General features: G+C 30.5%; 3 protein-coding genes across 7 annotated transcripts; all 3 read right to left on the bottom strand.

Moving 5' to 3' along the window:
* Positions 1-210: 210 nt before the first annotated feature.
* Positions 211-2,468, bottom strand: LOC114415562 (uncharacterized protein At4g00950-like). Its single transcript, XM_028380323.1, has 2 exons — positions 1,715-2,468; positions 211-398 (listed from the first exon to the last, which is right to left on the bottom strand). The coding sequence occupies exons 1-2, from the start codon at positions 2,261-2,263 to the stop codon at positions 306-308; spliced, it is 642 nt and encodes a 213-aa protein (XP_028236124.1). The 5' UTR covers positions 2,264-2,468; the 3' UTR covers positions 211-305.
* A 10,181-nt stretch (positions 2,469-12,649) lies between these two features.
* On the bottom strand, positions 12,650-16,735 carry LOC114415557 (myosin-11-like). Of its 4 annotated transcripts, none has more exons than XM_028380315.1 (4): positions 16,618-16,735; positions 14,371-15,557; positions 13,366-14,273; positions 12,650-13,145 (listed from the first exon to the last, which is right to left on the bottom strand). In XM_028380315.1, the coding sequence occupies exons 1-4, from the start codon at positions 16,629-16,631 to the stop codon at positions 12,801-12,803; spliced, it is 2,454 nt and encodes an 817-aa protein (XP_028236116.1). In that variant the 5' UTR covers positions 16,632-16,735; the 3' UTR covers positions 12,650-12,800. The 4 variants fall into 4 exon arrangements, with proteins under 4 accessions (XP_028236116.1, XP_028236119.1, XP_028236117.1 ...); XM_028380318.1 differs by having other exon boundaries at positions 14,371-15,551; positions 16,618-16,731; XM_028380316.1 differs by lacking the exon at positions 16,618-16,735 and adding an exon at positions 15,835-16,605.
* A 2,281-nt stretch (positions 16,736-19,016) lies between these two features.
* On the bottom strand, positions 19,017-23,492 carry LOC114415559 (PP2A regulatory subunit TAP46-like). 2 transcript variants are annotated; one of them, XM_028380321.1, is made up of 9 exons: positions 23,315-23,492; positions 23,117-23,236; positions 21,830-21,916; positions 21,590-21,694; positions 21,342-21,503; positions 20,944-20,979; positions 20,790-20,861; positions 20,129-20,409; positions 19,017-19,814 (listed from the first exon to the last, which is right to left on the bottom strand). In XM_028380321.1, the coding sequence occupies exons 1-9, from the start codon at positions 23,399-23,401 to the stop codon at positions 19,571-19,573; spliced, it is 1,194 nt and encodes a 397-aa protein (XP_028236122.1). In that variant the 5' UTR covers positions 23,402-23,492; the 3' UTR covers positions 19,017-19,570. The 2 variants fall into 2 exon arrangements, with proteins under 2 accessions (XP_028236122.1, XP_028236121.1); XM_028380320.1 differs by having other exon boundaries at positions 23,117-23,239; positions 23,315-23,491.
* Positions 23,493-25,930: the final 2,438 nt, after the last annotated feature.

Below are 25,930 nucleotides of genomic sequence, written 5' to 3'. Positions count from 1 at the left end.
AACATAATTTATTTCAAGAGACAATTATGATTTGAATCCTAGCTCACTAGATTAAAAACACACAAGCTGTTATTAGTTATGCGAATTATTTGTTTTCATTTTTAATCTTCAACACATGTATAGTTGAATAATTTTAATCTTGAACGCATATATAGGTGATTATATATTATATACGGGCAGTATGAATCCTATGCTATGAGAGACGACTGCGACGTGTAAAATAACTTTTTATTTCTATACTAAATGCTATTTTCTTGCTACAAGATATAATTTTTTAAATAACTCCATTTGACAAGAGTAAAAATCTAAACAGTGTCAAATTTGGAAGCAAATTTTTTCTGTGTCTGTTGCTTGCGTCTCCATGGGACCACTTGCTTAAGGCTTTCATAAATGCTTGCCTGCAGTTATAAAAAGAAATATAATTATATGATGAGATATCAACCTAACCAGTCATAGGCACAGGGGAGGAGTAAATAGCCAAACGGTGCAGGCAAAGAAATCTATCGAACCAAGAAATACTCAAAAATTTTATTGGTGGACAAACCAACTATGTTCATTGATTTTAGTTTTGTAAAGTCTCAGTAAATCCGAGCATATAATAACGTTTCAACTTTCAACCAAGAAAAAAAAAATAGTGTCCAAATCATTGACTTGAATGATTTGCGAGATCTTCAAAAGTATTATGGTGGGAATGGAGATGTTCTTAAAATGGTTTTTGTTCTTTTTTTTTTCCAAAAGACAACAAGAATTGCTCACTTGCAACTGGCAAGAATATCCAATGAAGAAAGAACTTAATTATTTGTGTACTATAATAGTTACACTTATTTCACGTCTTTTTTAGTTTAAGAAAATAAAAATAAAAAATGTTTTAGAAACAAAAAAAAATAATGTTATTTTAGTCCCACAAGCAACAATAACAGTCGGTGCTTTTTCTTTAGGTAGTGAAGAAAGTCTAGCTTTCGGTACCAAATGTTATTGCTATTTGACTGTTTCAATTTCTTGACTAACAGAAAGTAAGCAAGTCTTTCTATTAATTTCTTGCTTAAGTATAGGGTATACTTAGCTTAAGAAAATTAAACACGGAAAATATTTCTTAAATACGAAATCAGCATTTTTTTTATTTTTTTACAAAGAAAATAAAACATACAAATATAGAAGCTTTTATAATTTCGGTGGCTCTGGCTACGTTATTTATATACTCATAGTCAAACAAAAATTTTGTTCATGAAACAATATGCCCTTTATAATGCATACCTAACACTTTAGCTGGCTCAGCTTTATGTATGTTTTGGATAATAGCAATATATCATGGTACTTTAAAGCAACAAAATAATGTGAAATGTACAATGATAGATGGTTTAGACGTACACAAGTCAAAATTACAAGTCCTATTTTGTCAGACACATGGAATCCATGATTGAGCCTAGAATAAATAATAACATATATGGAATAAATCAAGAAAATTATTGTTAAAAATAACGGACAGAGAACGATTATTGAACAATTTTTTTATCTCTTAATTATTCGAAAATTATTATTCTTATATATTATACCGCTTTTTAATTATTTAAAAATATTATGTCATACATTCTAAAAAAAAGTTAATGTAAATGATAAAAAAAAATACAGAAAAAAATGTACAAATTTCATGAAAAGTTAGAAAATAACAGTGTACGTAATTTAGTCTTGTGGATTTTATAGTACTAAGACTTACCCACATATGTGACCTTTGCTTAGACAGAACCCAGAAGCTTCCTCGTCTTGGAACCCTTGTGATCTTCACGTTAGGCATAGAAGAGCAGGAGTGGGATGAAAAGTCAAAACTGCCCTCAGCATCCTCGGTGGTAAACTTCTTGTAACCGCTCCACCTGGAGGAGCCAAAATTGGAATTCCAGTTAGCCCTGGGAGTCCTATAGGAGGTGGTGAAGGACATGGCCCGGCCCACGTAAGGCCCATCAAGCACGGTCGTAGGAGAAGGCCCGTCCACGTCGGAAACCTTGTTGGTACTGTCCAACAGAAACAACAACCTGGGAGGCAGCTCCAAGGTTTTTTTAACGGCAGTAGTACTGTCCTCGGGATCCGATTCGGTGTGGCAATGCCTAGGCTTCCCCGGTGCTTCCTCCCACTTGAAGGGAACCGAGATCGTGTTCTGCGGCGGCGACATGAGAGTTTCCGGCGGCATGGTCGGGCGTGAGATTAAGAAAGAGAGCTTTGTCAGCACATGATCATCACTACACTTGTTATTCTCTGACTCAGACACCATTGTTGGTAGTAGTTGTTACTACTTCAATTCAATTCTCTCTAGCTAGTACGGTGGTAGAGGCACCTTATGATGAGGTAGTGAAGTGGGTATGTGTGGTTTTATAGAGATAGAAACTTGTCAATGAAGAGAGAGAGAGAAGAGTGGTGAATGACTGTGCTGTGCATTGTGGTTGTTATAATGAACAAGTTTACTCAAGTCAGGTCCTTTGAAAAGTCATGGAAATGACTTAAATTACGTGTGATTGGTTTGTGACCTGTACATGTGTTAGAGGAAAGAAATGTTGAAAGGAAATCAACACAAGGCTCACTCTACTCTACCCCCAATTTTAGGGTAACCGCAGGAAGGACTAGACTGAAATAATTAAATTAATGTTCACTTCTAATATTTTTTTTATTGAAAGAAAAATATTTTTATAATAGAAAGTTGGGTTTTTTTTTCATAAATACATTTTCTCTCTCATGTTTTTTTTAATATACACTACTTTGTTTAATTTTTAATATACACTACTATGAACTTTTTCTCTCTTTTTTGTTTTTTTTAATTTAAAATATTATAAAATATAAATATTATATTATATAATTTTTTTAATTGGTTTTAAAATTATTTATTTATTAAATTAAATTTTTTAATTTTTTTAAAAATGATATTATTAAATATAATTATTTTTATTTTATTATTTAATTTACTTAACATATTTTTAGATGAATATTTTTATTTAAAATTTGAATTTTCTAATATAATTATTTTTAATATAATTATACTACTAAATATAATTAGTTTGGTTATGTCATTAGATTTAATTAAAAAATGAGAATACTTTTTATTTAACAACTTATGTATAGAAGAACATTATATTGCATTGTTAATAAAATACTTAAACAATTATAGTCGACTAAGGAAAAATTTAAGATGGAGATGTGTTAGTACAATTATTTCTATTATGACCATGTTGCCCGGACAAATTCCACAATTTTTCTACTTTTCCCTTCATTTTTTTTTATCCAACTCAGTAGGACCACACTAATCTCTTCATATTCTTGTCATATTGATGCGGGTGACAACAAAAAATAATTGCTAATTAAATATTTTAAAGATATTTTTATTATAAAAAATAGCTCATATTTAGCAATTATTATTATCTTTTGGATATTTTAATCTTTTATTTTCATATTTGCAAGCCGTAAATAATAAAAATATCAATTCTTATCACTTAAGCAAAAAATAAATGCTAAATAAATATTTTTAAAGATATTTTCAATAAATATTTTTAAAGATAGTTTCAATATGGTAGTTACTACTCTTTGAAATTTTATGTCTATTGTATAAGATAGATGTATTAATTATTTTTTTATTATCTTTTTTAGTTTATTTTAATATTACTAACTAATTTTCTTATTTTTTTAATTAACGAACATAACAAAAAAAATACTTTAATTACAAAAGTACATACAAAGTAACTAAAAAATTGTACTCTAATTTTATTCAATTTTTTTATTTTTCTTTATCTATATATTTTTTCTTTTTAAAAAATAAAAAAAAAATTATAAAATTTAATTTACTAAATAAGAAATTTTAAAACTAATTAAAAAATTATATAATATTTATATTTTATAATATTTTTAATTAAAAAAAACAAAAAAAAGAGAAAAAATCTTAAATAGTGTTACAAAATAATATAGATTGAAAAAGTACGTGTATTTATGGGGAAAAAAAACCGTAATAATGTTTGTATACACAATGAAACTTGGGCTTACGGAACAGTCCTTATAATGGGTTATTTAAACACAAACACTGTATCAATCTTTATCATTATCAACTTAGAGCATCACTGTGTAGTAAAAAAAAAAATACTTTATTGCTACAGGAGAATATTATCTTTTAGAGAGGGATCAGTGTCATCGTATAAATGCAATCAGTGTCATCGTATAAGGTACGTATTTATTTCACAATTTTATTTTAATGAAACATTTACTGAGTTGAATGTTAAACATTTTGCAAATGGTCATCCTTTTTTACGAAATTTCAACCATACCAATTAATGAAAGAGACTTCAGATTTTGGCCAAGAAACCTTTAATTTTGGTTGGGACATCAATATGTTTTATTTCAGATGTACCATTTCAAATATATCATTTTGATCTATTTCAAACAAAATAATAATGATAAATATAATTCATCTTTATAAAAAAAAATAGAAAATAAATATAACTTGACTTTTGCAAGAAACGGCACAAAATAAGGGGAAAAGATAAATTGTTCAAAAAATAATAATAAAGAGAGTTGGGGGGAATAATTTATTCTCCTATTTGATTTTTTAATGGAAATACAAGATATATTAGTCCTCAAAATTGTTTTTAACAGCATTTAGTCCTCAAGATGTTAAAAATTAAATAAGGAGCTACTTATAAAATATGACTATCACATCAAAGATTTAAACCATGCTTAGCCAAATTGATTTTCGCATATCATATGGACCCAAACTTTATTTTTTTGGAAGACAAGAAAAAATATTTTATTGAATTACCTATCCCCACACAAGCTGTCAGTAGATTAACCACATGGAGCCAATTCATAAATTGAGAAGTACATGCCTATACCATGCATATTCCTATACTTGTGTGTTTTGTCCGGTACAATATAATATAGGTTGACAGTGACACGTTGAAATTAGTGAAAACTATTACTCCTAATAATGTGTTAGCTACTTTTATTAAAAATTGGGATGATTAAAATTATGAATATTGTAAGATAAATCACGAGGTTATGCATGCCTTCCTAATAATGTGTTAGCTACTTATAATCATTGTTAAAAAGTGGGTAGAATAAAATTATCATTTCTCTATATTCTTTTAATGACTTCAAATCATTAATAATTGAAAAATAGATAACTTTGATAATATAATCGAAAACCTTGTTACTTCATATTTTTATGATATAAACGCATGATAAAAATATATTTATTATTATATTGCTCAATATTATGAGATGATTTAATTCTGTCAATAACTTATCACAAGTAAAAGTATATTACATACATTAATAAATCTATGGATAATATATATGCAATTTTTCATTTTCAGAAATGCCACAAATATTCTTAATAGAAGCTCCATTTTATTTATATCTTTTACGATGGGAGGGAACGTGACGCTGATAACTTTATTTTATTTTTAACAAAGACAACCTTTTTTAATTCTTAATGTGCATTCAGACTGCTATTATTATAACACAAGCTCGCCAAAATGAAATGACAATTATGAGAGTCAAAGAAAAGTTCGTGCCTTATTGATAAAGTATAAATTAAAAAAGAAATAAACAAACAAGAAATCATTGATGAAAGGAAAAGAAGAATAATTAAAAATATATACAAATTATTCGTACTCATACCTCATAGGGTTGTAAAGGAGTTTTGAATTTGCTATTGTTGATCCCAGGAATCTTCTGAGGTCATTTTCTAAATAATTTACATGACTGATGAATAAACTTTAGAATATGAAAGAAAATATTGCACGAAGAGAGTCGTCTTTATCCTAACACAACGAATATTTTTTAGCTAGAGAGCCTTAATGTCTGATTTTTTAAAATTGGACAAATTTAATTTTAAATTATTAATAATGAAAATGAATCTAATTTCTATCATAAATTTTATCCTAAAAAACGTATATATAACAAAAAGAATTGATCCCGTAAGAAACATAAACACTATATAGCCAACCAAGAAAAAGTTTGATCCGACCAAAAAAAAGTTCCAACTCATAAAAGTTGAAAGAGAAACAAAAGGAAAGGATCAGAGAATACCAACGCACTCAGCTTGTTTAGCAGCATTATTTTCTACTTTTATAACTTGGTGATATATTTTATCTGTTAAAATAATAAAGTGGTGCGATAAAAAAAAGTAATTAATTTTTGAAATATATAAAATTTTATAAACTTGATTTATTTTTTATTTTAAAAAAACTTGATTTTCTTTATGAAAATTAAATTTAATTATTCAATTAGTTAAATCTATTTTTATAGATAAAGAACTTATAAAAAAATTCATTTTATAAATTTGACATTAGTGCGAATTGTTCACAACAACAACAAGATATTACACGATTCATTGATAAAAAAAAATAATTTTACTCTCTGTTATATATCTATTTATATAATATATAAAAGTTCATGTACTATTGTCACCACATATCAATCTTTTGAATTAATTTTAATTTTATTTTTTTATTGTATGCATAACTTCATTTTTTCCTTTTTTTTATATCTTTGATTTATAACCTTTTGATTGTCCATAATTTAAAAAAAAATTGTGAAAATTTATTAAAAAATAATTTTATAACATTTGTCATCAGTGTAAACTGATCCTATACAAGACAACAATAAGATGTTAAAAGATTCCTTAATAAAAATTGTTTTTACTCTCTTTTATATATCTATATAAAAGTCCACTTACTAACTTTTCAATTATTAATAGGAATCAAAGTTTGTTCTTTTTTTTTAATTGCAAATTGATCCTTTAACAATCATAACCTAAGCACTTTAGGGTTCCATTAACTAACTATGAATTGTCATGAATATCAAGTAGAGGAAAAAATTGGCCAAATATGAAATAAAAAGCTATATAAGGTAATGCTAATTGTGATGGATTTTTTTTTTGGTCTTCAAAATATGTATGTATTAAGAAGGATACTAGTGGTACCAATAAAACAACAGTTTGAGTATATCCTCAACAGAAGAAAGAGGAGAACTTCATCATGCACATAGAAAAAGATTGGTTAGTGCTTAATTATGAGTGCACAATAGTCTCAAATAATAAGCATTGAATAAAAAGTAAATCTATTTAGTGTCTTAGAAATATAAAACAATAAGATAAATAATTGTCCATGTTAGAGATTTAGTTGTTCGTAAATCAAGAGAATCTGCAGTAGAAAAGATTTGTAAGAGGATGATGCCGGAGGATTTAGAATTATTCTTCTATCAATCAAAACAATAAGATGTATTGTCCAAGTTATGTTAGAGATTCAGCTTGTATTGAATTAGAATTTTAAAATATTTTTTTTATAAAAAAGTATTGTGGTATTTAATTAAGATTTTTAAATAGTATAAATAAATCTTATGATATTTAATTAAGACTTTTAAGATTTTTAAGAAATTCAACAAAATTTGGTAGTATTTAATTAAGATTTTTTATAATTTATGAAAAGTCTTTTGATATTCAAAAATATATAAATTTCAATGGATTATTTTTTAAGAAAGATTTCAATCAATTTCATCATACTTTTTAGTATAAAACATTTATCAAACGATCTCACCCAAAACCTTCAGATTTTATTAGACTTTTTCTTTCTTTTTTTATTGGTTTCGTGACTTTCTTTTCTCCCATCACATATATTCTTTTCTCTATTTAATATTCTTCAAGATGCATGTGTTATATATATTTTTTCCATTCTTTTGAAATAAAAAAATATCAAATATATCACTTTTCTCTACACTTTTTTCTTTGTTTTCTAAATTAAAATAATGTTTATCTTATGAGCTAAGACTAATCGTGTTTTTCTTATATTGACTATGCTCGACGCAATATTTTCGTGACTATCACCCTTAATTTCATAATTCACATAACTCAATAGTCCTCCTTTCAATTTTTTACCCTTACTACTCTCTTTTAATATATGTTTATTGCATCTCATTTAAACATGTCATTAGATTTATCATCAAATAATTATAATAATTAAAAAAATCAAAAAATCAACATATAATTTTAAAGCTATTGTTCAAATTCAAAAGTTAGAATGATAAGATACTATTACAAGAAATATTAGTATATGAGAGTATAAAACTAGAATCAATATAACTATTAAAAATTAAAAAAAAAAAATTTGGTTTTACTTTTTTATCCAAGCCTCATAATTTTTTATTATTTTTTCACTAACTCATGTAATTTTGAATGTGTTTTTAAAAATTCATAAAATTCTTTCAAATCTTATAAATTAATAAAATCATGCCAAATTCTTTAAATTTTTATAATATAAATCTATTAAAATCTAAACTATCATAAAAATCTTATAAAAAATATAATAAATCATAATATTCCTACTTAATTTTTAAAATCCAAAGAATTTTTTTATTAAAATAATCTTTTAAAATTATAATCTAATACACCTGATTGTTCATAAATCAAGACTTAATCTTGAACTGAAATACAATGTTGTAATCTTATAAAACCTAGAAGCGGAAGGAGCATGAAAGAAGACAAAGAATGAAATCCATATTTAATCCAAAGTGATCTCAATCTTTTGTTAATTACTGCGACAATTCAGAATCCTAAGTTACGTTTCAAATTTGTGCATCCTCTTCCCCAAAGTCTTCCTTCTTTTTCAATTATTGAGAAACATGAGAAAATTTTGCGAAGAAACAAAATTAGAATACGTTTCCCAATCTTGTAAAAGAATGACAGGATGTTGGGGAATTACACGATTATTTATGAGAATCATATGATCATGTGACGTTGACAATAAGTCAATAGCCATTCCTTGATAAAACGTGCCATGTGGTAGCTCTTAGTTAATGCGATTATGCGAGGGTTACATTATTAAGTGAAAATAATGTATTATTATTATTGTTTATAATACTTTGGAGATTCACTTAATTAAGGGATAATTAATTGTTTTCATACTTATTTATAAACATGGAATTTTATTTATTTAACCATTGAATTCAAATTTCTCATTAAATAGATCAAGTATATAATAACATTTTATATATTTATGAATTAGTTAATACTTTATCAGTTAACTTTGGCATATATCAACTATAATATTCAATACCTATCAACTTCTGAAAAAAAAACCCTATAAATGCTTAATTTATCTAAAACTTAACCCCAAAATATCACTATCTCATAAGTTAAAATAACTTCCTTTGATATATAGTCCTTATCTAATGAAAATTAAATTACATATTAGTATATATAAAATGAATTTATACTAATTGCAGCACATTATACTACAAACAATTACTCTTTAATATATAAAAATATATTTTTTGTTTATTTATTTATCTAAATCAGATATTTTTAAGACTTAAATATATTTTTTTGTTTGTGTAATTTAATATTTTTTTATTTTTATCTTTGTAATTTTTTGTTTTAATTTTTGTAAAATATATTTGTTTTGTTTATCGTCTTTAAAACGCTTTAAATAACCTTTTGAACAAGAAAAAATTATTTTGAATAATAAAAAAAATACTATATGAAGTATTTTAAGAATGAAAAATAAAACAAATATATTTTATAAGAAATAAAACGATAAAAATATTTTTGTAAGAACAAAAGAAAAGAAAAAGATATTTAAACTTGTTTTTAATTATGTAATATTACTCAACATTATTAATGTTGACCTGTGATGTCTGTATTAATAATTTAATTTAAAAAAAAAAACAATTTTAACTACCAATATATCTTTATCCATTACATTAGCGAATGACATTATTTATAATGGAAGTCAACTTCTAAACATTCTAAATTATGGTGCCACTGTTCCACTCATTCTCACAGCCGGTGACTTTTGTTTAATCAGATGAGGTAATAGAGTTGTAATATATGCATATGGTTCGAGGACCAAACACTTGAGATACATGTACCAGTAATAGTAAGCGTTCGTTTTCTGAATTTCTCCATCGCAATAAAACTAGCAACTATTTATATAGTGAATTCATTTCCTCCTTCAATTTCGTTTATTGATTGAATTTTAAGCAACTTTAAAATACTACTATTAATGTTACATACCACCGACAATTTGTGCCGTGAGGGTTACTGACAAGTAAACCGAAACTACAACATCTTTCATCTTCCAGAGAACTTAATAGCTCTAACCCAACCACAACCACTTCTAATAGATACTGTTGCACATATAGGGAATTAAACATGCGTATTGAATCGTGGTGACTATGACAAGCAAGCCCATCTTCATCACTGCCTTAATTCCAATCTGATGCTGTAGTGGATATATGCATGCATGGTTATATATATATATATATGTGTGTGTGTGTGTGTGCCCCTTAAAAATATCATTCCTTTACCAGAAATTTCAGAAGCCCAACACATAAAAGCTTAATTTAAGTAATTCGAATAAAAATTACGTGGATGCAATAAAAAATTAATTATGTTCCAAATTTGGCGTGTAAATAGTGTCGGCCCAAGTGTCTTAAGAATTTTAAAAGGCTTTTAACAGATTCAGTGTTGGAATGGTGATATGATAGAACTATTAATTATAAGTTATTATAATTTAAATTCAAAATTCAGTTTTAGATATATTAAAATTGAAGTTATAAATAATTTAATAGATAACTTAGAATTTGTTATTCATCTGTATTTTGCATATTTTTTTAACACTCACAGTTAAAATTAAATAAAATCCTAATTATTTCATATTTCTACATTCAGATTCTTTAGTACTTGATAGAGGGTAAGAAATAGTAATAATAATAATTCAGTCACAAAAGTTTTTGGTGTAGATTTAAAACAAGCATAAATACAAGCATGAATCAATTGGTGCAAATTCTTTTATCTTAATATGTATTCTTAACTTCTCTTAATTTTGAGTTTTATCTTAATATATACACTTAATTTTGAGTCTTATGTATTTAGTTCATCTTATATAACTTAAATAAAATTATTTTAAAAAAATACTTATGGCCAAGTAATAATAATATTGATAATCTATGACTTATCACATCATCAAGAATTAAATATGAGATAATTATGTGTGATTTTTTTAAAATATATTTTTAATTCCTTGTGAAATAATTTGATGTTATTAATTATTTTAAAAAGATAAAAATTAAAAATATAATCTGCAAAAAAAAAACATACACAATTTTTCATTATACTTCTTTATTCTTGATGAAGTGATAAATCATTAAATTGTCAATATCCAACTAACTAACATTTTTATGTGACAATAGACACTAAAAATAGTAAATAATAACAAAAAAAAAGTTTAAAAACTTTGATGAATAGAATTTAACTAACAACAGAAATCTGAAAAAAATAATTATCTAATGCATGTTTGTTCATCCTAAGTGAACTTTCAAATATCCACCTCATATTTATTGGTGAATTTATTTAATAAATAGTTTTGTATAGCCTTAAAACGGCTTGAAAAAATCATATAAAATTATATTAAAAACACATCTCTTAATTTTTATTCGCATTTTCCGGATTACCAAAATAACCCTATAATATTGAATTAGAGAACGACAACCACATTAGCTAATTGGATAGTGCTTAATAACAGTGATGGGGATTGAGGAGTGTAAGATAAAAGGAATATGATATTGAACCCAAGTATGTATTATAATAAAAACCTAATATTGTTATATTTCCAAAGTGGTGACGAATTGCTTCTTAGATTTTAGGCAAGTTGTAAGGTTTCGGAGCCCACGACGATACTTTTGAGGGTTCATCCAACCTTTAATGGCCCAACAAAAGGAAAAGATAACTAGATAAGTATATTGTAATGTTTTGAACATTTCTCTAATTCTCTTTCACACTTTCACGACCCAAAAAGAAACTCGGATTTTTATGGATGAACAAAAAATACATATAAAAGCAATGCTGACAGTGTATGGACAAGAAGAATTGGTGCTTACACTTTTTGCTGTTCTTTTCATATTTATGTTTTTCTTCTACTTTCCAATTTGGAAAGCCAGATGAGGAAATAAAGAGGGAAAAGGCTTATTCCATGATAACACTCGAAAGAAGAGAGAACTTGCAACATCACCACGGCATCACATACCATATATTTAAGCACCTTATTGGAGGGAATATAAATCAACAAAAAGAAAACATTCCACGATGTCTAGTTAAAGCTCATGTGATTAGAAGTGAGAAAGGTTAAAAAAAGGTTTGTTAGTGTAATTTTCAGCTGATTCAAAGAATAATCTTCTGTCCTGTCGCACACATAACTATCCATATCGATCAAAGTGCCATAATTAATACTTCAATATTTTAATTTTTACACATAGTGCTTTTTTAGTGAAAAAGATGTGACATATCGTGCTAATTAAAAAAGGTGGGTGTATTTGATCGAGTATGTTAAACATGGGAACATGAAAATTTTGAAATAAAAGCACTGTCAGTACACTTATCTTTTCATTTATTTATCCATCCTAACAAACGGCAAATTATTTAACGCTATAAGATAATGGAAATACATTAAGTTTACTACTATTCTTTTTCTTTTGGGGGTATGCACTGTCACCTTTTAATACGGTGGGTCTGAGTTCGTTCAAGTCAACTAAGGAGACAGGAAAAATCATGGAAGTTTCAATTCCATTGGAATCTTTGTGTTAACATCCATATACAAATTGATGTGTCAGACATTTAACTCAGTTAATTAAAATTTGAATTATTATAAATCTTCCGACTTTATCTTTAATTTTCACGGATAAAAAAAATATACAAATTAATAACTATAGTGATAAGTATATAGTATAGACAAAATAAACACATGAAGGCCATTCTAGACCACAAGAATCCGTTGCTACCTTCTCAAACATGTCATTCCTTCACGAGCTAGTGTTCCCTCAAGGTCTCCTATAATTCTAGCCGTCCTAACTTCTAGACCTCTTTGAACTTCATGGAACAGATTCCTAATACTGTCGGCAAACCGGTTCATGTCAATGCCTGAACCTTTCTCCATCTCTTCTGCCACTCCAACAAAGCCAGAAACTATCTTGGACTGAATTTCCATCAGTTTTTGTCCTGTTGCAACTATGTATCTTTGCAACTGAAATGTCTCTTCTAGGAAGTGCTCCAGTGTTGATGTTTTCTCCTTTTCTCTTGCAGCATTGACATCTCCACGGTTTGCATAGAGGTCATTCTCGTGCTGAAATGAAGTGCAAGAAAATGATTGAATGATATGCTCAACTTTGCTATGCCAAATGGAGTTGGACACTAGCATTTTTTAGATGACAGTTAATGCAACATTGGTCCATTTTTTTTGTATATCATAAATGGGTGTTAAAAAGAAGCCAAAAATGTTCACATGGATAAATGATTGTAGATAAAAATACTAATAGAACTAAATAGAACTAATGCTTACTTACCATCCGTTTGCAAAGATCATCAGTCTTCTCTTGGAGGGATTGATATCTTCCAACTTGTTTATTCAGCAATGTTGTCAAGGACAGATAAGCCTTCATACCAACTTTGCTATCATCATTAATTTCTGCTTGTTCATCATTGGCTTGCCTTCCTGTTAACCTTTCAACAAGAACAAGTTGCTGATTCAGCCTCTTGATCTTGTAAGATATTCCAAGAGCATGAAGATCCATCTTCCATAGGGACTGTTTTGTTGTACTAAGGGTCTGGCTGGTAGATGCTATCTTTTCAGAAGCATCAGCTTCTACTTTGTTTGGACTTTGATTTTGCATAGGAGTAGGACTATCCTCCCTAGAAACACCCTTTTCTTCTTCAATCTCATTTTCTTGAGATTGAACTAGTAAATTAGCACTGTTAAGCTGGTCATGGGGCAGACACTGTACTTCCTTCTCACAATCTTCCTCAACCAAAGTTTCCATTGTTTCTAGCACTTTTTCACCTGGTTTTCTCTTGACAACCTTGACTCTTGACCAGACAGCATATTGTGCTAGTTCTGATGATTGTGGAGGCAAATTTGAGTTATTTTTTAAGGGCCTCAATTTTGATACAAATTGCTCTTTCAGGGAAGTCAGTTCATCTTCTCTCTCCAACAGTAAGGTCTCCAGTCTCATCTTGTCATGTCTAAGCTGTGTCACATCCTTTACCTGCCCCTCCACATGTGCCCGCATCTGTTTCATTTCTAATTCTGTTCTCAACAACTGCCACCGAAATGCCTCTAATTTCTCATCTTTGAGTCGCAATTGTTCAGCAAAAGCATCTAGCTCTAAGTGATGCCTTTGTTCAATCAAGGTTGCATATCTTTCTGCCTCAGCTCTCACCCAATCTTCCAAACGCTTAGCATTAGCAGGAATGGCTGGAGACAAAATAATAGGACAAAGGGTCAAGGCAACTCTATACACTAACAACAAATAAAAACAGAAACAATGCAAGTTTGAAGAACATAATCTTACATAAGTCTCCATTTCTTTGCTGCAAATAGTGATCAGGAAAGGGTGAAAGTTGGTCTGGTTCATTTGCAATGTGTGAGGACCCAGTGAAACTATGCTGCATACCTCTACTACCAGGGAAAACATCCATCCTTGAACTCAAATTCACCAACATGCTTTTTAAGGAATGTCTTTCATGCTTTCCTTCTGAAACAGCCTTCCACCGTTGTGTCTCCTGCTCTGCTTGCTTCCTCCTAGCCTTTGATAACTTAACCTCCTTTAACAGCATTTGCTTCTCTGCAGTGTCCAGCTTAGACTTCCTCAACATTGCTGACAAAATTTTATCCTTCTGCTCCAAATCCTTGTGAAATTTTGTGATCTCCAAAGACAATTTTTGCGCCATCAAATCCGACTCCTCCTTGTTCTCCGCCGCCAAAGCAAGCTCTTGTCTAGTAGCTTCCACTTGCTTCACCGTGCGACCAAGTTCAGCCTCAAGCTGCCTTTGGTTTGACACAAGCTCAATGAAAGCAGTCTTGTGCTTCCTGAGATCAGAAGAATGCTCTTGAGCTTCGCGCCGAGCAGATTCTCTCATTTCTTCAGCATCCCTCTCAACCTTGTTCAGCTTCTCTTCTAGCTCCTTCCTCTTCTGCTCCTCCTTTTCAATCTCATTGTCTCTTGACTCCACCAAAGCCTGCATCTCCTTCAATTTCTGATTCATTTCAGAAATTGCAGCATCCTTGTTTCTCTCCAAAACTCTCAGCTCACTCAGTAGAGCCCCAATTTGTTGGCGAAGTCTCCTCCTTTCACTCAACCAGCTTTGCTCTTGTGCTGCAAAGATCCCCACAACTTTCTCATTGGCCTTGGCATCCTCATGCCTCATTCTTTTCAGATTCTCAATTTCTCTCTCAGCAATTTTGAGCTTGCACAATCCCTCCACCCCATTTGGCATTCCCTTCTGAAGCTTCCACACAACCAACCCCAAGAGCTGAGCACTCCCTTGAAGCATTGTGTCACGGATTTTAGACCATCTTTCAACTTCAACTTGTGGTTCTTCTGTGAGGACTTGGAGTGCAAAGAATGCACAAGAAACACCAAAATACATGGGATACATGCTTTCGGTGTCACTCTTGTTGTCACAACTAACTCTATCCAAAACAGAAACTTCCTTCTCACCCATTCCTGTGAGATCGGATTCCCTGGCACCTCTGCAACTGAAAACCAAAAGTTAGAAAACAAAAACCAGCAAAACTGTAAGTCCCACATTACCTTACAACTCACATGATTCAGACCACATAAATGGGGGAAAAGCACAGACCCACTTCTGATAAAAACAGATCACAAAATAATTCAATAATTGGGAAAACCAAACCAACTAGGCTTAGTACATTGGCTAGTGCAATAATTGAGGAACAGCAATACCCGGTGAAATTGATGGGTGCAGAATGTGACTAAAGCAACAGTTTCCTTAAAAAACATTCAACAACTTACACTTGCCACTGCTGCAAAACAAGCCAGTGAAGCAGAAACTGCAGCTAGGGAAAAAGTATTATTCCAATGGACAAGTTAACTCCAGCAGTCACACCAAACAGCAAAGCTCTATGTAGCAGATGTGAAAGGTATCTTCTTCTAAAAAAGGGCCATGAAAGATGGGCGCTTACACGTGTAACACTGCACATTCGGTTGAAAAAAAAGGGTACTCTACTACTCTTACTCTACACTGAATAGAAAGAAAACTAATGAATTATGCTCCCTGGTTTTCAGTGAAACACTCCTCTATCAACCCCACATGCTCCTTCCTTTCTTTTCTTCTATTTTAATTTTCCCTTTCTTCTCCTCCTACCACCACCAACCCCCCCACTGTTTCACACTCTTTTCTCTTCTGCCTAAGGCCTTAACTTATCCATTTTAGCAAGCAAAAGCACTAGATTCCTGGATGCTTGTCACCATTGATTGCAAGAGAGAGAAACTCGGCAACAAAAAAGAATAGATATCCAAAATCAATTTGGCTTAGAATATTGAATCAAATCAGAGTTGCTTACCTGTCTATTGATCATCAAAATACTATACAATAAGACATTTCTGTAATAAAAAAATACTTGCAAGACCAGAATTTCAAGCACAGGAGATAAATTTTTTTAAAAAAAGTAAATATCATAGACAGTATATTTTTTTTATGAAAAAAGGTTTAGGTAAGTTAAGTCTGGGAGACTTATCAGGACCAGGACTTCAAGACTCAAGGAATGCTTGCAAAGGTAGTTACAAATTACCCACCAATAAGTTCTCATATGGACAGTGAGAATCGAACCGAGATATTTTTTTGAGATATAAGTTTGTTCCTTAGCAACTGAACCAATCTTTCTTGATTAGACAAAGCATATTTAAAAGTGCATGCGAGCAGTTACATAAAGTATATTTTATGTTTTCCTTATACGTATATATGTATACAAGTTGAGAACAAGTGCTGGTTGCTTTGCAACGTGGTTTACCCATTTTTGAAAATTCGGTCCCTGTCATGATTGGTAATATATAGTATAACAAACAACAATACAAACAAGAGAATTAATAACCTTCTCCTGGACCACGTATCTTATCCGTGAATTAATCCTACGATTACTGGGGGAATTGTTTGCATCCATATAAATATAATACCTTCACAAGTTAGGAATAATAATTCAAATATCTTGTGATACCACCAATTCTACAATATCTGAGATCCTTGATAGTTGTTGTGGGGCAAAAATATATGTTGCGTTCAGTACATATTTCTCAGATTTCTCATGATGGACCCCAAATACACTAGAGGAATATGCTTCCATATCTGATTTTGAGAATTGAGATATGTAAAAGCTGGAACCTGTTAAACAAAAGCTATACAACAACAAACTAAATTATGAATGTCAGGGTCATATACATACATTTTAATACATAGCAGAAAAAATTGAGATACTTAAGTAGGTGGCTTTTCCTAAGTCCAATAAAGTCTAGTACCAAAGGAAAAACAGAACTTCAATTATGTTTTCTTTTCAACTTTTATGGATTTTTATGGTTAATATGTTTTTTCATATAATAATACTACAATTATATACAATGATTTTTTCACTTATTAATATCATATTTTAATTTTGATTTTTGAGTCATAACCAATTTCTCAACCTCAAGCAATTGATAATAAACTCGTGGAAATATTATTGTTTACTAGACTCTTTTAATGATTATTCAATAATCAATAGCATTAACAGAGTCAGCCAGACATAAGTATCATTGATATTTTTATAAAATTTATTTTATTGGAAGAGGGATGACAATGATTGTTTATGCATAGCTATATGATATCATATATACTTTTGCCTTTATTATTGACCTGAGGATGACTCACCGAACCTTTTGCAGTTTTGTATATAAAGCTTTTCTAATTTCGAAAATTCAAGATCTGATATTGGAATGTGAACTCGGTAATGTCGGCTTCAAATTCTCCAATACATTGCAGAAATGTTCTTTTTTATTTTATTTTTTTAAATTTGATTTTAAAGCTTCAAAGATAACGAGCTTGGAGGGGTTACCGGTAGATGTTGATATTTATCCACCTTGTTGACTAAATGACTACAATAGCATGACAATGAAGTGTAAGAAAATTTTGATCTTGAAGGAAGAAAATCGTAGCCCATGTTCCCACCACGGATCTCGAATGTTTGGTGATGCTTATTTTGGGCCCATGCAAATTGATACGATATCACAGACAGCAGTGTTGCATCGGTGATGAGTGAATGCGCAAATATATAAATGAGCTTTGCATCATATCATATATCAAAACTCCCTAGAGAGAAAGGGGAAAATACCTCTAACCTCCCTAGAGAGAGAGGGGGAGGAAGAGAGCAATTATTAGATAATTTTTGTCTTCTATTTATTTTTCTTAATATAAGGGGACAAAGATTTTCTGTAGAAATGAATTTCAATGCAGGTAAAAGTTAGGCATATTTGGTTTAAGATTTTTTCGGAGATTATAACATGAATGATGACCATTACTCTTCAAACATGCTAGTGATAATTTCAATTATAATCTTCAAATGTAATTTCAACATCCTCCTCGCTTGATAGGCAATCCTTCCGAGGAGATTCCTTTGATAATTAAAAACTAGTTGAATAATTACAATTTAGTAAAACCAGTACAATAATCTCTATGTAAGTCTATGCTAGCAGTCCCAACCCAACATGCCAGTGAGTCAGTGACGTCCTGCCATAGTTTGGGGTGCCTCCCCAGTCTACCAATTTTTGTAAAAAGAAATAATGTAATTTCAACAAAAAAAACAATTTTTAATACTAAACTTTGAAACTTATAATTAAAAATCAGCAACTTATTTCATACATTTTTAATAATTTTACTATAAAATTTGGACAAATTGGTGTCGCAAGTAAGCTTTGAAAAAAAAGTCAAATTTAACAATAAATTATCTTAAAATCATTTTTTACCTAACATTTAAATGCAAAACCTATTTTATATAATTAAAACAATTAAAACACGGTCACTGACAATTTCCTATGGTCTAAGAATAAGCTAAAATTCTCTTTTCAAACATTTTCTATTGCTAACTAAATAATTAAATAGATTATTTATTTTTTATTTAAAGGAATCAAAGAAAAATACTAAAGGGAATACAATAACTCGCTTGTGCTCCTCAATCAACTGAATTATTATATGTATACATACTACAAAATGAAAATGTAACTCAGAATAATGAATTGATTGTATATTCTTGCATAATAATTTTTTTTAAAAAAAACCATTTCGGTTTCCAAAAAGAAAACTAGTCACTACCTATCAACTCAAATACATCATCCTTCATGCACAGTTGCACAGTGAGCAAAATACACAAATCTTTGTGCACGCCTGGCTTTGTTCATTCTATTGATGGTAGAGAAATGCAAACACACGCATTTTCTGTACACATAATAGATAGCATCAATAATTTCTAGAAAATTTAGTATAATGCAACCTCTGGTGCAAATTGCAAAGCAAGCTACTAATTCCACAAACATCCTTGGGAAGGAGAGCATGCAAAACCGGGTGGGGTAGGACCCTACTTGCACTCCATGAATATGCACATGTAATCAAATGAAAATCCTGGTATACACATAATCTTAACGCAATCTAACTACAAATTACGAGATTTCGTTAAAAACAGTTTTATTCTCAGCCCGTTACTCCTAAGCCAGGGAAGAACCCACTTTACCCACAAGGGGTAAGTCTCTTATTTCCTGCACCTCGTGGATTATCATCCTTCCAGTCATCCCAAGCCCTTGCTTTCTCCTGTGCAGCATCATCTTCATCATCGTCTTCTCCTGGCTTTGACTTCCTATCGTTGTGCCAAGATGAATTGGCTTCTTCCATGAGTCTGACATTTCTCTCTTGCCATTTGTTCATTATTTCCATTTCTTTTAGCCCAGCTTCCTCAATGCTCATAGTTGGCATCCTTTCATAAAAGTATTCAACTTAGCATCTCAAAATATGTAACCAGAGTGTAAGTCCATCCTTAGCCTAAACTATATTCCTATAAGATTTGTCTACCAGTAAAATTGGACAACTCTACCTAATCAATTCTCTCAATCATAGGAAACCAATGGGGATTGGGGAGTCCTAGGCAATATAACACTGAAAACTACAAGGAAATAAAACTTCATCTCTTTTTGGGCACATGGTCAGTTTAAAACACTCTTATATTTCCCTATTCCAAAGCCTTTCTTAGCCAGGTTGCATGCATTTATTGATAAAGGGGATAATGCGTACCTATGACTAGGTTGGAAGACCTGAGCTGCCATTCTTTCTCTCTCAGTTGTTATGTTTCCATTTACAAGGCTAGCCGGTCCAAATATTAGTGGTTGATGCTTGTGATCGTGTGCTTGTGAAGCCTTTGCTCTTCCTTCTAGAACATCTTGGGCGAAAGTGGCACATGTGATTGGTGGTGATGGCTTAGTGTACCGTGCACGAACTGCAGAATCATGATGCCAAGCTTCTGCTTTCTTGGCACGTTCATCAAGAACATCCTTAGAGAACTCCTTATCCCCATCCTAAAACATGGAAAAATCACAAGAAACAATAAGTAAAACCAAATAAAGTCGGCAAAAAATGTACAATTTCCTGTTCCTTTTTAAAATAGAACATGTCTATTATATTTAATTATATATGCTACATTTGGCCTGAGATTATAGAATTAGCTTGAGAAACATGCTATGATCTCTTAACAAAGTTAGCTAAGTATCAATTTCTGCTACTTCATAACATTTCTTAAAGTTTTAACTTTCAACTCAACACCGTTTCATAAAGTAATAAAGATTTCCAGTGTAATAATATTATCAGTGTAAAATAGTAGCAACAGACCCACAGCTGACTGACTAGGTACACACAACAGTGCTTCATTAAGTATTTGACACACCAAGCATTGTACTACCTTGGATTGTCTATCCTTAACAGCAGAAAGCATCTCTTCCTCTTTCTTCAACATATCCAGCAGATCTAGTGCCTGAATATGGCACAAGATAAACATGAGAACAATGGAAATAGAAGCTTAAACAACTGAAACTATTGCATAAGTACAAACCAACCTTACAGATTGCCAAAGATATGGTAGTGATCCAAGCCTGAAAAAAAGGGGGGGAATAAATGAACGGTTCAATGAGCAGATATAGTTCATACTTCATAGCAGTCACAATTACACACATTTGAAAAGCCAAAATCCATTTAATAAATCACAATCCAGTCAGGCAACATATATGACCACTATAGGTCCTAGAAACCAAATTTTAAGAGCCTATCCCAATTTTTGAAATATATCCAGTGAGTGCTAATTATCAATGTTTACAGAAGAAGTAAGCTGAATTTAAGCCCATCTAATGGGAAGCAGATGAATCACATAAAAACAGATTTTCAGCAATACATGCATATAGCATAAGCTCACAAAATACAGCATCACACTAAAATAAATAGCAGATCAGACACAAACCTCTCTTTCTTCTTCCCCATCATCATCCAATACTTCTTCCTCTCCTGCCTCAACAGGGGTGGACAGGGCAGCTGCTTTAGTAGAACGCCCACGCCGTTCCTTTTGCTCTTTTATTTCCAACAACTTTGATTCTGCAGCTCTCTGACGTTTGAACCTAGCGATCTGCACAACAGCAGGATTCAAACTTGTAGTGCCTGAATTCTATACAAAATCATGTTATATAATTTATACAAAAAAAAAATGTACACCTTCCTGGCCCTCTGATCAGCAACAGTTTTTGATGCCCCTTCAATGTAAGATTCTAACTCCTCTTTTGGGACCAGCTCCATTGCTTCACAAAATGAAATAAACTCCTACAAAAAGGCTGTCTTCAGTAAGCTTTGATTGAAATGAATATTACAAAAAATTAATAAGGAGTTGTCCATATTATGTTGAATTGGCTGTTGGTGAAAAGGGGAGGGGGTTCCTTTCTACGGTTCAGCTCTCACCTTTAGTTTTGCCTGGGAAGCCTTTAGAATATGTATCCTGTCATCCTGTGCTAATTTTTCTGTCAACTCCGCAAGATAAAATGGCACCTGAGGTAATTATGACATGAAATTACTAAAATAGTAAATAAAAGGTTATCATTATTAAGTATTAACTACTCAGTCATCTTTAACAATCTGTACTAGTTAGAAGTTAAAACAGATGAAGCAAATATCCCATGGGTGGTGCATACGTCTAGCCTTACCACATTTATACATATCCTTATACTTGGTTCAACAAATCAGGGGAAGAAATGCATAGTGATGATTGGATTTCCTTCTAAATACTCATTTGCCGGTACTATTTGTTGCACATTCCTTTTATGCAAAGCTCAGGGGGAAACAGCATAAACAACCATTCCAATGATGAAACTCATTCCATTAGAAAATCCACCACTAAATCTTTCAAGAAGCTGAATAGCAGCTGAGCAAGGCAAGTGAGTGATTTGCAAAACAACATATTTTCATTCTCAAAGGCAGCTCAAAAAAGAGCAATTCTATTTTATAAGAGAGCAAATAGTATAGTACCCTGAATTACTACACTGACGCACAACACCCTGCATGACCATCTATCTTTAATGGTAAAATATGAAATCCAAACCATTCAACAAGAAATTGAAATAAAGCCCCTTTAGGCACAACAAAAGTTAGTGCAAGTTTCAATTACGATATTAAAAGTATCTTCACTAATCATTTTCCTCTGGTTTGATAACAGATTCTCAGCAGAAACAGTTATGGTTAAAATGTTAAACACATGAATATCTTTTAACTTGTGTTTGGATTGGTAGAGTAGGATGGTTCACAATGGAGTAGAGTAGAATGGAAAGCACTTTCTGCATTATTTGGAAGTTGAAAATCGATAGTTTATAATGGAGTGGTTATAGTTAATCCTCCGGCAGAAAGATAGGAGGAAGCCAAAAGGTGAAGCAATGTATCAATATGCTCAAAGGCTTATGTTTCACTCTAAAAGCATCATAAGCTTAACCTAACTGCACATTACTGCTTCACGCACATGGTTTGATGGATTGGTTTACCAATGTCCGACTTCATAATAATTTCTCCAACTCTGGGAGTTGGAAAAATTGAGTACGATGGCTCTATCGCTAAGAAAAAAAAAAGCTATTCAACTTTTCCAAACACGATCTAGATAGGTGCATGGTGGTATTCATTTTTCCTTGATTATATAAAAGCTAAAATAAGTAAACTGAAACGTATGAAAGAAGAATAATGATCCAGTGAAGAAGTACGAACCAGAATGTACTTGAGATTGGTGGTGCTGATATCTTCTTTGGTCTCGTTGGGAGAGAACAAACCTAGGTTATTGACCATGTCCTCGCATCTATGCAGAGCCTCGCACCCCTTCTTCACAACCTCCTGAACCCCAAAAACAAAGCGATGAAGAACACAAAAAAAAAAAAAAAGAGACAGAATGAGAAGACTAAAGCGTACCTGGTCGGCGGCGGAGGCGGTGGCGGTGGCTGAGTTGTGGATCTTGCGGGCTTGCTCAAAGAGCGCCGGCAACGGCACGTCCTCCATTCTGCAGCTTCCTTTCGATTCGATTATGAAGCAGCCCGTTGCGTTAAGAGAAAGAAGGAAAAAATGGAGAGTGATCGAGAACGAACAAGAAACAACTAAGAAGGGCACACTTCCTTGTGGAAGGGTGCACGCTACATACACATACGCCCTCCACTCACACCTTGCCACTTCAGCACTTCTTAAACCAAAATATCACTTTTAAAACAGTTTTATTATAATATTATTGAAAAATACTAATACACATTTTTTTATGCTTCTAATATTATATATATATATGTATATTCTTTTTTTTATATTTCAGTATTTAAAGAAATTATCGTAATGTAATAATCTAATTACTTTATTATAAATCAAAAATATATTTTATATATTTAAAGATACTTATGTTCATATATTTAACATTATTTATTTAAAACTAGTAAGAGGATGAAATTGAACCAAATTTAAAATATAAATGGTTAAATTGAATTTTTTTAAGCAGAAGGAATAAATTAAATCTTAACAAAAAAAAAAGACTAAAAGTAAGTCAAAACAAAACTACTTTATTTTATACTCAACAAAAATTTTCTTTAGGTTCAATTGATAATATAATATATTTTTTTAAAAAAATTAAATATAATTAAGCCTCGAACCAAATAATTATGATTATTATTAATAAAAATAAATATCATCATAATTGTCACTTGTCCAACAATTTTTTTTTAAAAAAATCAAGCATATATAATGTCACTATATACAACATTCTTTTATATATGAATACATCCATCTTGTGTTACAACTTAGAAGTAACGATGATCTGATCATAGAAAGTTGGTACAGGTAAATTGAAAAAAGAAAATGGTAATAGCATTCAGTTTTGGCCAAACATAGATCCATCTCGGTGTATTATATGTAGGACTAGGATGGGATTCATTTTTTATTTTTGTCAGAAACTCATTTCATTTGACATGACAAGGACATTCAACGGATTGTACGGGCTTTCAACCATTAATTACAGGGTCTAGGTCTGTGTTAACAGTGAACAAAGTTATGAGTTATGACACAGCCCATCTAATGTCAACTAATCTATGGCATATTTAGTGCCAACCTCATTGTCCTTCTTAGACAAAGTTTTTAATTTTGGTTAAATTATAATCTCACTTTTAATATATGATTAAATTATATTACTTTTACATTAATAATAAGTTATTGATTTGAGTAATATTTAATTTTTTTAAAATTATATCTCTTTTTTAAAACTTTTTTTTATATTTTTTAAAATTTAATTTAATGTATGAGTTTATTAAACTAAAAAAATTTGCCTTGTTATAATTCTATTATTATCATTTACAAAAAAAAACTCCATTATCATCAATTAATTTTAAAACTTTAGAAAGTGGAATAAAGATTTCTAAACACACAGTTCAAAGCCAATATGATAAAGAGCTATTGCCATGAGATATCTTAAAATAAGTTTTTTTGGTCTGAGATCTGAAAATCACTTTGGATCTCAACTAACTCAAATAGTCAGATTGATCCGAGTAAATCTACTTGATAGTGACAAATATGAAATCTCTAAATGTTAATATTTTTTTCAGTCATAAAGTTGGAATCCAAAAACTTCATTTAAATAAAACTAAATTCTTTACCACTTAGACTAAAAGATATTGATAACTTAAAGTGGATTAATCTTAAATCTAAATCACCTCTTGAGAACAAAAAAAGAAGAAAAGCTCCAGTTTGTTTAAATAAATAAATAAAATAAAATTGTGAAATTCATTTCTTATTTAATGATTTTCACCGATGATTTTATTTTTTTACAACTTTAAACCATTGTGAAATTCATTTCTTATTTAATGATTTTCATTGATGATTTTATTTTTTATAACTTTTAACAAATATTAGAAATGTGTTAGAAGTATATTAAAAAAATGTGTTTTTTTCTTTCTGAATTTTAAAAGAAATATATTGAATAGTGTTTGTTGACACTCGTGATGTATAACATGTTTGATTCCATGTTGATATGATAAAAAATACATAATCAATATAAAAGTCAAAAGCTAACAAAAGAAACTTCGAACGTTAACTGAGAAAATGGCATGATTTTAGAAAGAATTCGACGTTGATCCAAACATACATTTCATGATTCTTCACATAAATAATGACGATGCCTTCTGAATTTTGAATTATACTAGAAAAAGGTCATCCATACAATCGACCCTTGCATATCTATCTTAAAATCAATATAAATGTATATGCAGCTAATAACGTATGATTAATTATAGTTAGATGATAAAATTATATACATTTTAAACTGTGTATAGCATGAGAGCGTTTAACAATTAAGTTCAAATGCCCATAATCAAGTGTTTGAACAAATAAATAACTTTGGATAAAGGTAACGAGAATACATAACATCTTTCAGCTGGAGATTGAATTCTAGAAAGAGAAAAAAAAACCCAAGAACTCTTATTTTTTCAAAAAATAATGTTTTTTAATATGTCCCTCCCTAATTTTTTTTTACAAATAAAATCTAAAAACTAAAAATTA

The sequence above is a fragment of the Glycine soja genome, chromosome 6 (assembly GCF_004193775.1).
Source record: "Glycine soja cultivar W05 chromosome 6, ASM419377v2, whole genome shotgun sequence".
NCBI lineage: Eukaryota > Viridiplantae > Streptophyta > Magnoliopsida > Fabales > Fabaceae > Glycine > Glycine soja.
Note: the sequence above shows the minus strand (reverse complement) of the source record. Positions and strands in the feature narration are given on the sequence as shown.